Here is a 14,774-nt window from a genome sequence, read left to right on the forward strand (position 1 = left end):
GAGAGACAGAGACAGAGAGAGAAATAGACACAGAGACAGAGACAGAGAGACAGAGACAGAGAGAGGAGAGAGACAGAGACAGAGAGAGAAAGAGACAGAGAAATAGAGACAGAGAAATAGACAGAGACAGAAACAGAGAGAGAGAAAGAGACAGAGAGAGATAGAGAGATAGAGAGAGGGAGAGAAAGAGAAAGAGAGAGAGAGAGAGGGAGAGAGACAGAAACAGAGAGAGAGAAATAGAGACAGAGAGAGATAGAGAGAGGGAGAGAAAGAGAGAGAGAGGGAGAGAGAGAGAAACAGAGACAGAGAGACAGAGAGAGATAGAGAGAGGGAGAGAGAGAGAGGAAGAAATGGCAACTAAGTAGATGTGTGGGATGGAGAGGGAGGAGACAAAGATAACATCAACTTAAGAGAGTCCCAGAATGGTGATGCCCTTGTCAGAACAGGGAACATGGGAAGCTTTTTAAGGATTCCTTTTTTTTTTCTTTTGAGGGGAGAGGTGTAGATAATGAATTTCATTTGGGGACCTATTGTATTTGAGATATTTTGGACATCTGCTTTGAAATGTCCACCAGGCAACCAGTGATGAAGGGATTAAAGGTCAAGGGAGAGACACTAAAGCTCTGTATATATGCACATATGTGTGTGTTATCTATAAAGAGATGGTAATTTAGCCCATGCCTGGAGAGAAAGTGTAGAGGAAGAATGAAGAGGACCCAGGACAGAGCTTTGGGTTATGGTGCAGACACAGATGACAAATCAGCAAAGGGGAAGGAGAAAGAGCAATCACATAATTAGGAGAGCCTAGAGACAGGGAGATCCTGGGTTCAAATCTCTGTGGCCCAGGCACCCTAGCTGTATGACCTTGAATAAGTCACTTAAACCCCCCATCCACCCATTGCCTCTTCTGCCTTGGAACTAACATAAGGTATTGATTCTAAGACAATGAAAGGGTTAAAAAAATTTTTAAGCCAACTCTTCAGGGCAGCTGAGTAACACAGTGGATAATCTAGGAACCATACCCAAAGGGCTATAAAACTTTGTATATCCTTTGACACAGCAATGCCATTACTGGGACTGTATCCCAAAGAGATCAGAGGTAGGGGGATAGGACCTACTTATTCAAAAATATTTTAAGCAGCTCTTTCTTTAATGGCAAATTATTGGAAACTAAAAGGGTGTCCATCAGTTGGGGAATGGCTGAACAAGCTGTGGTTGGTGGTTGTAATGGAAAACTCTTGGACCCTTAAGAAATGATGCACAGGATGGGTTCAGAAAAACCTGGATGCAAAGGGAAGTGAATAGAACCAGGAGAACAGGGTATAGAGGAACAGAAATATTATACGTATGTCAGGTCTGGAGTTGAGAAGACCTGGGTTGAAAACTGGTCTTAGACACTTTTTAGTTGTGTGTCTTTGGGGAAGTCACTTAACCCTGTTTGCCTAGCCTTTGCCACTCTTCTGTCATAGAAATGATACTAAGAAAGAAGGCATGGGTTTAAATAAAAGGAAGAGTCAACTATGTTACCAGGAATTGTGCTAAGTACTAGAGTTAAAAATAAGGGGGAAAAGTCCTCCCCATATTTTATTTTAATGAAGGAGGGAGACTGTAAAGAGTTGAGGCATGAGGAAGATATGAAAAAACAGCTTTTTTCTGAAAAGTTTGGTTAAGAAAGAGAGGAGGAATAAAAAAATAGCAGTTTGAGGAGATGATTAAGTGGAGGTATTTTTGAAAAAATGAGGGAAACAGCATTTGAAGGCAGTAGATACAGAGAAACTGGTGACTCAGGAGAGAAGGGATGACTGAGGCTGCAGTCTGCCAAAGACAAGAGAACAGACCAAGAACATGGGTAGATAAACTGAACTTAGCAAGGAGAAAGGCTACCTTGTTTTCAGATGAGGAAAAGGAGTAGAGAAGAATAATGTAAAGGGTTTTTGAGATAAAGAAAACAGAAGCTTACACTGAATGGTCTCAATTTTTAAGAGGTGAGCTCCTTAGCTGAGAAAGGAGAGCAAGGGGGGGAATGAGCGAAGCTTGAAGAAAAAAATTTAGAATCTTTTCTGTAGAGAGTGATACAGGGAACCAGTTAGGGAGGAATGAAAGATGTGCTTTGACACTGTCCAGAGCCAGAGTGCTCTCTCCCGGAGACCAATCCTTCATTTTATAGATGGCAACAATTTGATTCAGAAGGAAAAGTAGTAGAGAGGGGGAAAACTAATAAAGAATAATACTAAAACACAAGTTACAGAAATTGACCTTTATTTATCATACTAATCAGTGTTTTTAACTTTTTTGGTTTTTTTTTATACAAAGTGACATTTTTTTTTTAGTACAGAAAATCCTGGTCAGAACAGTACCTGTCTGTTTTAATCGTACCAAAGTCCAACTCTATCCTCAACTCGGGAAGAAAAAACACCAAAAACAAACGAACAAACAAAAAAACCCTGCTACCCCTCAATATGAAAACTATTTAGTTTAGGTAATGCATCAAATACATAATCTACATTTAAGGGTTGGTTTTTTTTTTAACTTTTTTTACATTTTTGTTTTTTTAAGTAGTTTGAGCTAGAAAATGTGTACCTGTAAAACAAGGAACAATATTCAGGACTGATATAGTTCTTTCTTTTGAGGAACTGTGCAAGAAAAAAAAAATCCCTTTTTTATTTATTTTTTAAAAAACGCAAATAAACACAAAACTACAACCTGTAGTCTAGCACTAAAAAAATTTTTTTAAGACTTCTTGTTAGAAAAATGAAATGTTAGGAACAGTCCATAAAGCCTCTTCAAATTAAACTGGGATAAACCAAAGAGAATACAGTACCTACAAAGAGAACACATAGTTGATGGAGGAGGGACATACAATCTTCTTCCAGGGCCCACCTAATGAAGCTCCCCAAAGTGCAAAAGCAAATCCAAGATGGCGCTTTATCACAGAGCTGGGTACACAGTGTGACTGCATGTTGCAAGCAATGCCCAAAACAAACAAATGAAAAGCCCCTCCCTTGGTTTTTATTTAACCCATTCCAGACAATGCGGAACACTACCAAAGGCTTTTGATCTAAAGCCCCAAACTGTGACCATTTTCATATGAACATTTTCCTTAAAACAAAACAAAATGAGATTATGTGACTGCTACACACTGAAGAACAAAGCTGAAGACATACTCTGCAAAATTGCACCAGTAAAAGCTATTGATATTTACAGACTTTAAAAACGACAGAATGGCATGCACTGGACCGACTTTCTCCCTCCTCCCACTACCACCAGTCCCCAAAACCAAGCTGATTATTTTATTACTTCACAAATTAAGTTCCGAATGATCAGATCATATTATGATCTTTAAATATGAAATCTATGCAGGTAGAGTGGAGGAGAGGAGGGCAGAGAGAAGCATTTTCAACCAGATGAATTTAAAATAATTCCAAAGAACAGGAGAGGCTTCTCCACTGCCAAATACACATACTAAATAGACACTGATTCTGCCACCTTAAACTAGGCAAAAGGATCACCTGCAAACTTACCCGAAAAATGATTGCAGAGCTCCCAGGAGAATTTCCACCAAGCTTTCCAAAGCCCACTGAATCCCTGCTTCCCTGATCCTTACCCCCATCCCAGAGTGCCCTCTCCCTTCTATTCCAGAGTGTAGCTTCACTGAGAATAAGCGTTTAAAAAGACAGATTGAATAAGAGAAACACAAGAATAGGAGATGAAGACAGTGGGAGAAAAAGGGCCAAAAGAGCAACAGGTCACAACGACACAAGGACATTCAAGTAAACATAAACAACCAAATACTTAGAAAAGGTTTGTAAACTTGTGAATCTAGAAGGTTCTTTCTGCAGCATTGATAATCTGCTGGCTAAAATAAAAAATAAAATTTTTAAAAAGGCTGGTCTACCTTGTACCCCTCATCATAATACAAGTCTTTCTCTCTCTGAAATAAATGAACAAATGAGAGAGAAATTAAATCCGCTGGCCAAGCTTCTGTCTCATTCAGCCACTCGAACAGGTGTTTTTGGTTTTCCATGTTAATGTCTCCATCCCCTTCATGAAGAATTGTCTGAAGATATATATATATATATTTGAAGTCTGGCCACATATTTACATTGGAAGAATATGTTCTGCATTTCACAGCAAAATGTCTGTCTAGAGCGGGCAGGCTGGAATCCACAGGACTTTATTCTGTTCTTCATCTACAGTTGTTAAGATCTGAGTGCAAATGTTAGCAAGGGCTCCTCCCTGGACGATACCTGTGGAGTACAGAGATGGAACACAGAGGGAAGGTCAATCTCAGTTACTGCAATGTCAGCTTGTCCAGGTGGTCAGAAGCAGAAGGAGGAAAGGTGAAAGACCACAGTGAAGGCAGCCCCAAAGCAACTTTTTAACCTGGGATCTCAGGAAAAATGGAAGGAAGAAATGAAAAGGGATTGTGCTGATTAATAAGGGCTTATTATGGATTAAGCCTTGAGCACTGGCAATAAATAGATATAAATTATATTTATTATTTTATTATTATAATTACTTATAACTATATATAATTATATTTATTTAAGTAATTATTCTATTTATTTATTATATAATATATAATAATTATATTTATTTATTAAAATATATAAATAAATATTAAAATATATATAATTGAAAATCGGATACCCTAAAAAAAGAACTACATTTCCCAAGAGCCCACTGACTTCTTGTCATTATGTACTTCCTGTAGACAGAGGATAAGTGAAGGGGCATTGAGCCTCTGCCTCCTCTTTGGGCATAATGCAGCGGTGATGGTGGTAAGGTGGTATGGGCTAGGCAGTGGGGGTTAAGTGACTTGCCCAGGGTCACACAGCTGGGAAGTGTCTAAGGCCAGATTTAAACCTAGGACCTCCCATCTCTAGGCCTGGCTCTCAATCCACTGAGCTACCCAGCTGCCCCCAACTGACAGCCTTTCAAAGAGACAGGCATTCCATTGCCCCACTAATCAGGAAAAAAATAGAATTTTTTTTTTAAACTTAAAGGGCCATTCCTAAGGGAAACACCACCTAAGTAAAGCTGGCTGTGCCCCAACTTACACTTAGTGGAATACTGACATTTCAGACAGTAGCTCTAGAGTGACTATCAATTAATAGTAAGAATATTGGGAAAAGTAAAAAAGAAGGGGCTAAGGATCTTTTTTCTTTCACTTAAAAAAAGTTTTACTGATGTGTTTTGTTTTTCTACTTCAAACATTTACAAATGACTCCCACTTTGTGAGCAGAACTAATACAGTGACCTCATCTGTAAGTGTGTCTAATAATATACATCTGCAGAGGCTAAGTGTCATTCCATCTCTATAGCTGCGGGTGAAAAGGGAGCAAATAGTTTATGGGAAGAGAGATGGGAAAGATAGGAAAACGAAGCTGAACTTGCGCAGACACTCCCTTCTCCAGGCAGATACTTCCACTAGAATTCTTAGCAAGCTGATTAAAAGTGACCCCTATCTCCATCCCCAAGTTCTTATCTTGTCCTGAGGAGGTAGAGCATAAATCATGAGTAGGAAAAATGAGGTCTTGGGCTTTAACAAGAAGAATGAAAAATGTCTGGTTTAGACTTTCCTCAAAGACCCTGATGGTGGCCAGCTATCTGTTATAGATATTTTAGCCATCTGCAAAAGCATGTATTCAATTACTGAGCACAGCATATAGCCCTCATCGCTTGGGCATTTTTTCCTCCATGTTTAATGGATGCACAGAAATGTTAGAAATGTGGGGCTTGAGAATTCATATTTTAAATATCCAAATATGAGTGGCCACCGTAGAACATAACTTCCTTGAAGGCAGGGACTGTTTTGTTTTTGTATTTGTAGTCTAATATCTTACTAAATAAGTTTTTAATGAAGTTGAAAAGAACATTCAGAATGAGAGTGGGACAGTCTGTTTGCTTTCTTCCATTTACTGGTTTTCACTTTTTTTTTGGGGGGGGGGCGATGAGAAAGGGAGAAAATAAGTGAATAAGTGCTTGTTCATTTAAAAAAAACTTTTTTCTATTAAAAAAAAAAAGACTGTGATCTGATAGACTTCTTCCAACCATCCCCAAACCCCAATGAAACACTGAACCTGATGTTAGACATGAGCCTCACATTTTCCAAAACTGTTGCTTCCATGCCACTCACCCCCATTCCCACTTTTGAAAGAGACAGATGACACCAATTTCTTGGTCCATCCATGCCTCAGGATGGCTCACCTGTGAAATACTTGCTGTATTCCTGTTCTATCTTCTGAGCGGTCTCAAATTGTTCTTTGGAATGTCTCTGTGTGACTTTGTCCCTCAGGAAGATAGGGTCTCTCTGTTCTCTGTTGGAACACCCACAACAGAATTAGGCTAAGAGGCTTCACTTTTTCCCCAACATCACCGTTATCCTTTGTCTAGGACCATGGGAAGCATCCACGGGAAAGGGCAACCATGGTGAAGGGGGCCCTCTGGTGTGCATCCCTGTAAAGGAATAACCTGACACTGCTGCCGGAAAAGAACATGGGGGAGAATACTGTAGGGAGCATCTTTTCAATGGAAAAAATTGTAAATATGTACATATGGCTGATGACTCCAGTGGACAAGGAAGACAAGGAAAGGCTCCACAATATCATCTAAAGCCAATTCCATTACTTTTAGAGATAAAAAGACTAAGGGAAAGAGAATCATGCAACGAATGCAATCAAAGTCCCATCCCTCCACCCAGTAAGTTAGCAATCCAGCTTTGTTCAGAACTCAGGTTGCTTGTTCCTGGTTTAATGGGTTTAATGGGTCAAACCTATCCTCTAACAAGAAAGGGAAACAGTAGCTTCAGGACATCCCCTTGACCTATTCTGAGAGGGATTCAGGACCCTCAACCCCGGAGGTCACTTACTTGATCTGTTTAGCATTCTTGTAGCGGATGAAGATGACGATGGGGTAAATGTGAATGCTATGCAGCCGCTCAATGGCGTGAGGACCAATGTCCAGGAGACAGTGGCAGTCCTAAGGCAACAATCAGTACATGATCAGGACACTTGGGCATAATAGATGGTCAGAGGAGCACAAGCCTTTTAAACATTTAATCTTTTCTGAGGGAGCCAATAAATAAGCAATCCTCTAAACAAACTCTCCTCCTATTGTAAGGAATTCTTTAATGTTTTACTTTAATTTAATGCACTAATTTCACAGAAATCTCTCTTACTCTACAATTAACATATAAGTATTTAACTATCCTTAAGCAAGTATAATATTTGATGGAGAAGGAATGACCAACCACTCCAGTATCTTTGCCAGGAAAACCCCAAATGGGGTCACAAAGAGAATGAAAACAACAACATGGCTTCTGTGAACAATAAATTACAAAGGAGAGCAACTAGGTGACAAATTGGGTTAAAATTTGGCATCATAAGACACTTCCTAGTTGTATGACCCTGAACAAGTACATAATTGGGAAATCTGTTACCCTAAAAAAACTACATTTCCTGGGAGCCCTCTGATTTCCTGTCATTACATACTTCCTGTAGGCAGGGGATAAATTCAGTGAGTGTTCCTGCTCTGGTTCTTTTTGGCTTCCTGTCTCGAGCATAGTGGTGGTAAGCGGACTTTTTGAACAGGCTGATTAGTCATGGGCACGTGGTTTTCTTTTGTATCCTTTTTATTCCTTTATCTCTAATGATCATTAGATAATCTCTTAAAATATAACATTTTTATTATTGAGATTAATTTTAATTTTTACACAAGTCATTTAACCCCAAATACTTAGTCTTTATCATTCTTCTGCCTTGGAATCAATCCTTAGTATCGATTCTAAGACAGAGGGTAAAGAGTTGTTGTTTTTTCTAAGTTAATAATAATAGCCACTAAGTAGAAACAAAGTAGTTACTCAACAATTGGGGAATTAGTGTGGTACTAGGATATTACTGGGCTGGAAGCAATGATGGCTGATGAACACTGATAAACATGGGAAGACTTAAAGGAACTGATGCAAAGTGAAGTAAGTATAACCGGGGAAATGAAATGTTGGGGTGGAGGGTGACAACTGTCATCTATCTGTTCTCTGTAAGAATACCCACAGCACAATTAGGGTCATGGGAAGCATCAACAAATGGTGTCAATGGCAGTGTAGAAACCCCCACACAATGACAATGGAAATGGAAAATGCATCTATAAAACAAATAAAACTGAATGTTGTGAAATTATAATGTCTAAAGTTAGCTCCAATTTTTAAAAGACATAAGACATTTCCCTCCATTCTTTTCAGAAGGAGAAGAACTATGCATATGGACCACTGCATACAATATTTTGATAAACTGGTTAGTTTTCATGAATTGTTTTTCCCTCCTTTCTTTTTTCTTTTCATTTTTTTTAAACCCTTACCTTCCATCTTGGAATCTGTATTGGTTCCAAGGCAGAAGACTGGTAAGGGCTAGGCAATGGGGATCAAGTGACTTGCCCAGGGTCACACAGCTGGGAAATGTCTAAGATCATATCTGAACCCAGGACCTCCTGTCTCTAGGCCTGGCTCTCAATCCACTGAGCTACCCAGCTGTTCCCCTCCCCCCCCCCCATTTCTTATAGGTGATGATAAATTTTAATTGACTATTGGGAAATAGAGGTGATATAAAAACAAAGTTATTAAAAATTTTAAACGATGGCTGATTTGTTGACTGCTGATTGATATAGATAAAATAAAACATACAGGGTAGATATATAGCCAGCTAGAGGAAAATCTAGACCTAATACTGAAGTCTATCAAGCCTCAAGCCTGAGTTGTGTCAAACTGTCCTACTGATGACTGCTTAAGGGGTGAGTCTTGAGGGCAGGAAAAGGAATAAGAGGGTTAGAAATCCAGGTAGAGCAAAAGTAGACTGAGTGGCAAGAGAAAAACAACCCAAATCAATAAACATAAAAACAGCTGACTTCTAAGGAGGAGAGAATGAGAGAGGATATCACAGAGAAATATTGCAGAGCATCCAAGGTTGACCACTCCTATTCCTTGAGCTCCCTCTACCTGCATAACACCTACAAACTGACCCCTAGCAGGGATACTCTGGAGAAAACCAGTACCTTATCTGTTATCTCCTTTATGGATGCTACAGTGGTCACATCGAAATGGCCGCTTCTCCTTTTATAGTCAATGAACAGGCAATCTTTGACCCCTCGCTCGATGGCTTGTTGGGAGGCCTTCATCACCTCTGAAAGACACAAGAAATACACGAATGGTCCTCTTTCCTTGGAGCCACCCTAGATCCCTCTGACCAAAACTTAGGGTGTCTTCTTGTTCCAGTAACCTGGCTCTCAGGCACAACCTTTCCTCTATTTTTAAGGTCCCCTGAAGTCTTCTTTCTCTTTTCTGTATCACAAACTCCTTGGTCTCCTGACATCTTCTCACAAATCTTTTCCCCAAACTTCCTAGTAATCTTATAGTTTCTCCCGAGTAAATTGAATTGTTATTTCTAATGCTAACTTGTAATTCCAAACAATGAAAAGCAGGAGGAAGAATAAGAGAGTCACAATAGGAATATTTTTATGAATTGTCTACATTGGCTAAGTGAGGTGCTCCGTCTTCCCTAAAGAACTGCTTACCCAGAGGACATCTGCAAAACTTCCCAGGAGCCTCCTTCACCAGCATGTCCTTCACAGCATCAAGTAAAGGTCCTAGGATCAAAACAGGCCTTGGAGAAGTACAATCCACCTTCTGTACCCTCTGATACGCTAGGCTGACCGAATCTAAAAAGGAAAAAATAAAGAGATGAGCAAGGAATTCAGAGGAGGAAGAATATCTCAACCCTTACCTTTGACCAGAACATCTTTTAGTTTGCCAGAAAAAAAAAGAAAGAAAAAGCTAAGGAAGATATCTCCTTTGTCTCCCACTGAACAGTAGAGAATCAATAAACATTTACTAAGTGCTTACTATGTGCCAGCCACTGGTGCCCTCAAGGAGGTCACAATCTAATGAGCAAATAATTAAGTACAAGCCATATACAAGATCATTAGGAAGTAATCAACAAAAGGTAGTAGAATGAAGAGAAATTGGGAAAGGCTTCTAGGAAAAGGCAGGAATTTAGCTGAAACTCAAATTCAAGGAAGCCAGGTAAGCTAGGAGACACAGAGGAAGAAAGCGAGCATTTCAGCCATTAAAAATGTCCAGGAGTCGGAGTATTTTGTTCAAGGAACAGCAAAGGGGTCAGTATTACTAGTTCAGAGTTTGCAGGAAAGTGTCTGGTGTAAGATAACTAGAAGGGAGAAAATGGGAGGAGATAGGTGTGGAAGAGCTTTAAACACCCAACAGAGGATTATATATTTAATTCTGGGGAGGGAGGTGATAGGAAGTTTATTGAGTAGGACAGTGACCTGTGCATTAGGAAAAATCACTTTAGTGGCTAACCTAGGATGGACTGGAATGGGGAGAGATCTGAAGCAGGCAGATCCAAGATCAAGCTACTGCAACAGTCCAGATGTGAAACGATGAGAGCCTGTACCAAGATGGCAGCCTCATCAGAGAGAAGGGGCCATCCTGAAGACATGTTACAACAGTAAAATGAAAAACTCTTGGCAAAGCTTGGCTATAAGGAGTGGCAGATAATGAGGGGTTAAGGATGACATCAAAGTGGTGGCCCTCAACAATAGATGAGTTTAGAAGTGGGAGGGTTGTATTTTCAGGGCCATATGGACTTTAAGATATCTATTGGATATTCGAGACTGGACATCAGCCAGAGAGATCAGGGCTAGGAAAACAGATTCAAGAATCAACATAGAGAGACATAGCAAGTGAAACCATGGGAGCTGAGGAGATCTGAGATGAACAAAGACACTTGCCTTCGAGGAAGGGAATGGAGTCTGTGCTGATGGTGTCCAGAGCCAACAAGTCTTTACTATCCTTAGAGCCATTCCGTTTATGCTTTTGTTTTCTTCGAAAGAAGGACCTCCGTGCAGCAGCCGACAACGTCTTTGAGGAGCTGTTTTCATCTTTGACTTCAGACATGCTGTGCCTCCGGGAGACCTCCTGGTCCATGCTAGAATAGCAAAAGTGGGGTTGAATGTTTGTGTGGGCAGATATCTCCAGGGTCATCCAGTCTAGTGCCATCCAGGTCTTGCATCAAGAACAAGTGCCTTACAGATAGATACGTCTATCTAAAAATATATAGATATCTAAATATACATAGATATACAGATATCTAAATATATATCTACCTAAAGCTGCTTTCTTCATCCACCCATTCCATCACAAAGAAAGGTACCATTTTCTTTTTAAAGTCACTCCTATGAGGAGTTAAATAAATGCCTTAGAAGCAAACTGTCTAAGAACAATCAAGTTTTTACCATACGTAATTATGTTTTTGGAGGGGCATTAATTGACCGGTATTATGGCCAGATACGTGTCTAAACAAGCCATGTTATAATAAGACTATTATAAATAATTTTATTTTTTCAGTGTGGTCATTAGCTGCATGGAAATGGATTGTAATCTCTTTGTGCCCTAAGAGACAGCCTCGTGAGTTGCTGTAGTCAAAAAAATAATTTTAAAATCAACTGGTGGTCAACCCCCTGGGGAAAGAATAAATAATGGCAGCTTAATTTATACAATCTTTGACAGCTTACCAAGGGCTTCATAGCTTATTTCAGCACCACCAAACTCTTATGAGAGAGAGTATTTCACTGAATTTATGGCAGATAAAGAAACTAAGTCTCAGAGAGGCAGTTAGTTAGACAAGTGAATAAAGCACTGGACTTGGGAGTAAGAAGGCCTGGGTTCAAAGGCTCTGGGTGGACAGAGCACCAAACCTGGAGTAGGGAGGATCTGGGGTCAATTCTGATCTCGGGCACTTCCTAGCTATGTGACCCATCTAGATCCATCTAGATCAAAATCAAATGGGGAAATATTTCTCTAAATCAATAAAAACACACTAGAATATATAGTTTTCTGTCCATAGGTGGCCTGTAGGGATCCTTAGGGATGGTTTAGTAGCCCCCATTCCTATATGATTTTGACCCTAAACGGGGCATGCCTACATTAGCAGAAGGAGCTTCCTATCTCCCATGCAGAAGACCCCCAACAAAGGCCCCTGTGATCTCACACCTCCCGGGAACACAGATCTAGGCACCTTCTCCCCTCTCACAATGACCACAAGACCAGTTTCCTCCCTCCTGACCCTGGAGGGGCCTCTCACATGTATTTGCTCGGGATCTGGCCTCTTTCCAGTTTCTGGGCATTCTCATCGAGCTGCCACGCCATCCAGCAGCCAAACGTCCCCTGGGGAAGGGTGTCATCAATATAGAGGATGTCGTCCTTCTTGAAGCTCAGCTCCTGATCCACTTCTGCCAGACGATCATACAGAGCCCTGGCCCAGAGAGAGGGGAGACGAGGAGCAAGAATTGTTTTTCTTTTCTGTCCAAAGCACCGAGGGACCTTCCTTCGTATTTGGCCCCCAAAAGCTATACCACCCCTATCTCCTTCCATCATCTCCAAAGAGGGTACCGTACTTTCAGATGGGCCAGGGGCCCCCTTTGAATAAGGAATGTGCCTTCTCTATGGGGTCAGGAGTTCCCCAAGGGAACAAGCTGTCCCTTGCTGACCAGCCCAAGGCCAGACAAAAACAGGGAATGAGCCTCCCTCCACCAAATCGAAATGTCTTTAAAAGAGTTATTAACAGTGTTCTGTAGTCTGTGTCCCCATATAGGAAAAACTCCATGAAAAGGGTTGATAACAGGAGACTTATAGACACAAAGGAGAATTAAAGCCACGACCCCTAAGCCTCATGCACCTTCTGCCGTGACCCTTACACTCTTGGCACCCACTAAGGAAAAAAGGTCTAAAAATGAATTCATATCCATCCCTCTGCCCTCCCCTAAGAGTAAGACAAGGAGAGATTCTGAGCAGAGAGACACAGTCAAAAGACAACTTGGATTTTGTGAAATAGAGAGAGGGCAAATCAAGCCTGAGTACCTAATGTAGAATCCATCCCCTGGAACGTCCTTGACCTTGTTGAAGTCCTCCAGGCGATATTGCACCTTGACACGGATATTCTCTCCAGGTTTCAGCATCTCAAGGTAGGCTTCCTCAGCCGTTTTATCCCTCATGTCCACAGAACCATACTGCCAAGGGAAAGGAAGAAAAAATTGGTGATGAGGAAAGCCAGGGGGCAAAGGGCCAGGAAGGCAAAAATCAAGAGAAAGAAAGAGACAAGAGGGACAGAGAAGAGGGATGAGGGGAAAAAAAGGATGAAAAAGAGGTGAGAGGCACAAGGAGAAAAAGAAGGGAGGGAAGAGAAAGAGAGAGGGAAACAAGGGGGCAGAGGAGAGAAGGGAAAGGGGTGGGACAGAGACAGAAACAGAGAAGAAGGAAGGAAGGAAGGAAGGAAGGAAGGAAGGAAGGAAGGAAGGAAGGAAGGAAGGAAGGAAGGAAGGAAGGAAGGAAGGAAGGAAGGAAGGAAGGAAGGAAGGAAGGAAGGAAGGAAGGAAGGAAGGAAGGAAGGAAGGAAGGAAGGAAGGAAGGAAGGAGGGAGGGAGGGAGGGAGGGAGGGAGGGAGGGAGGGAGGGAGGGAGGGAAGGAAGGAAAGAAGGAAGGAAGGAAGGAAGGAAGGAAGGAAGGAAGGAAGGAAGGAAGGAAGGAAGGAAGGAGGGAAGGAGGGAAGGAAGGAAGGAAGGAGGGAAGGAAGGAAGGAAGGAGGGAAGGAAGGAAGGAAGGAAGGAAGGAAGGAAGGAAGGAAGGAAGGAAGGAAGGAAGGAAGGAAGGAAGGAAGGAAGGAAGGAAGGAAGGAAGGAAGGAAGGAAGGAAGGAAGGAAGGAAGGAAGGAAGGAAGGAAGGGAAGGGAAGGGAAGGAAGGAAGGAAGGAAGGAAGGAAGGAAGGAAGGAAGGAAGGAAGGAAGGAAGGAAGGAAGGAAGGAAGGAAGGAAGGAAGGAAGGAAGGAAGGAAGGAAGGAAGGAAGGAAGGAAGGAAGGAAGGAAGGAAGGAAGGAAGGAAGGAAGGAAGGAAGGAAGGGAAGGAAGGGAAGGAAGGGAAGGAAGGAAGGAAGGAAGGAAGGAAGGAAGGAAGGAAGGAGGGAGGGAAGGAGGGAAGGAGGGAAGGAAGGAAGGAAGGAGGGAAGGAAGGGAAGGAAGGGAAGGAAGGAAGGAAGGAAGGAAGGAAGGAAGGAAGGAAGGAAGGAAGGAAGGAAGGAAGGAAGGAAGGAAGGAAGGAAGGAAGGAAGGAAGGAAGGAAGGAAGGAAGGAAGGAAGGAAGGAAGGAAGGAAGGAAGGAAGGAAGGAAGGAAGGAAGGAAGGAAGGAAGGAAGGAAGGAAGGAAGGAAGGAAGCAAAGACAGACAAGAAAAAAACAAGAATATGAAAACAAAAGGAAAAAGACTGAGAAGAGAGAAAGGAACCAAGAGGAAAGGGAATAGATAAAGGAAAGAGAGACTATCAAGAGATGAACAAAACAGAAAATAGAAGACTGAGGAGAAAAGAAGAAAGGACAATCTACCAACCCTGTCCTTAGAAGGCACATCCTTCCTTTTAAAACTTCCTAGACCTCTTCTACTTGTCTTCCTCTGAGGAACTCTGGCTGACACCCTTCCATTCTCCCCCTATGGTTAATTCCAGAGAAATAGATTCCCTGAAGTAGAATATAACTTCCAAGAGAGCAAGAATCTTCTCATTTTTGTCTGTAGCCCCAGTCTCTAGCACAGTGCTTGACACACAGTAGGTAAACACTTGTGAAGGGAACAGAATTGAATATAATCTGTCCCTTCCCTAGATCCCACATCAGAAAAAATGGATGTGTCCAAAGTTGGCACCTGTGCCTTCTCATGTTTCTG

The 14,774-nt window shown here is 41.5% G+C and overlaps 1 protein-coding gene across 4 annotated transcripts in view; it reads right to left on the minus strand.

The window, feature by feature from the left end:
* Window positions 1-2,242: 2,242 nt before the first annotated feature.
* The window catches only part of DLG5 (discs large MAGUK scaffold protein 5), a 156,596-nt gene continuing 144,064 nt past the window's right edge, over window positions 2,243-14,774 (minus strand). For all 4 annotated transcript variants that reach the window (XM_056799663.1, XM_056799657.1, XM_056799654.1 and 1 more), the window contains 8 exons: window positions 12,926-13,074; window positions 12,150-12,320; window positions 10,798-10,994; window positions 9,565-9,708; window positions 9,046-9,173; window positions 6,872-6,981; window positions 6,211-6,320; window positions 2,243-4,247 (listed from right to left, as the gene is read on the minus strand). In XM_056799663.1, the coding sequence (XP_056655641.1) occupies window positions 4,144-4,247; window positions 6,211-6,320; window positions 6,872-6,981; window positions 9,046-9,173; window positions 9,565-9,708; window positions 10,798-10,994; window positions 12,150-12,320; window positions 12,926-13,074 (1,113 nt within the window). In that variant the 3' untranslated portion in view covers window positions 2,243-4,143. The remainder of the gene's footprint in view (window positions 4,248-6,210; window positions 6,321-6,871; window positions 6,982-9,045; window positions 9,174-9,564; window positions 9,709-10,797; window positions 10,995-12,149; window positions 12,321-12,925; window positions 13,075-14,774) is intronic.

Source organism: Monodelphis domestica, chromosome 1 (genome assembly GCF_027887165.1).
Source record: "Monodelphis domestica isolate mMonDom1 chromosome 1, mMonDom1.pri, whole genome shotgun sequence".
Classification (NCBI taxonomy): Eukaryota; Metazoa; Chordata; class Mammalia; order Didelphimorphia; family Didelphidae; genus Monodelphis; species Monodelphis domestica.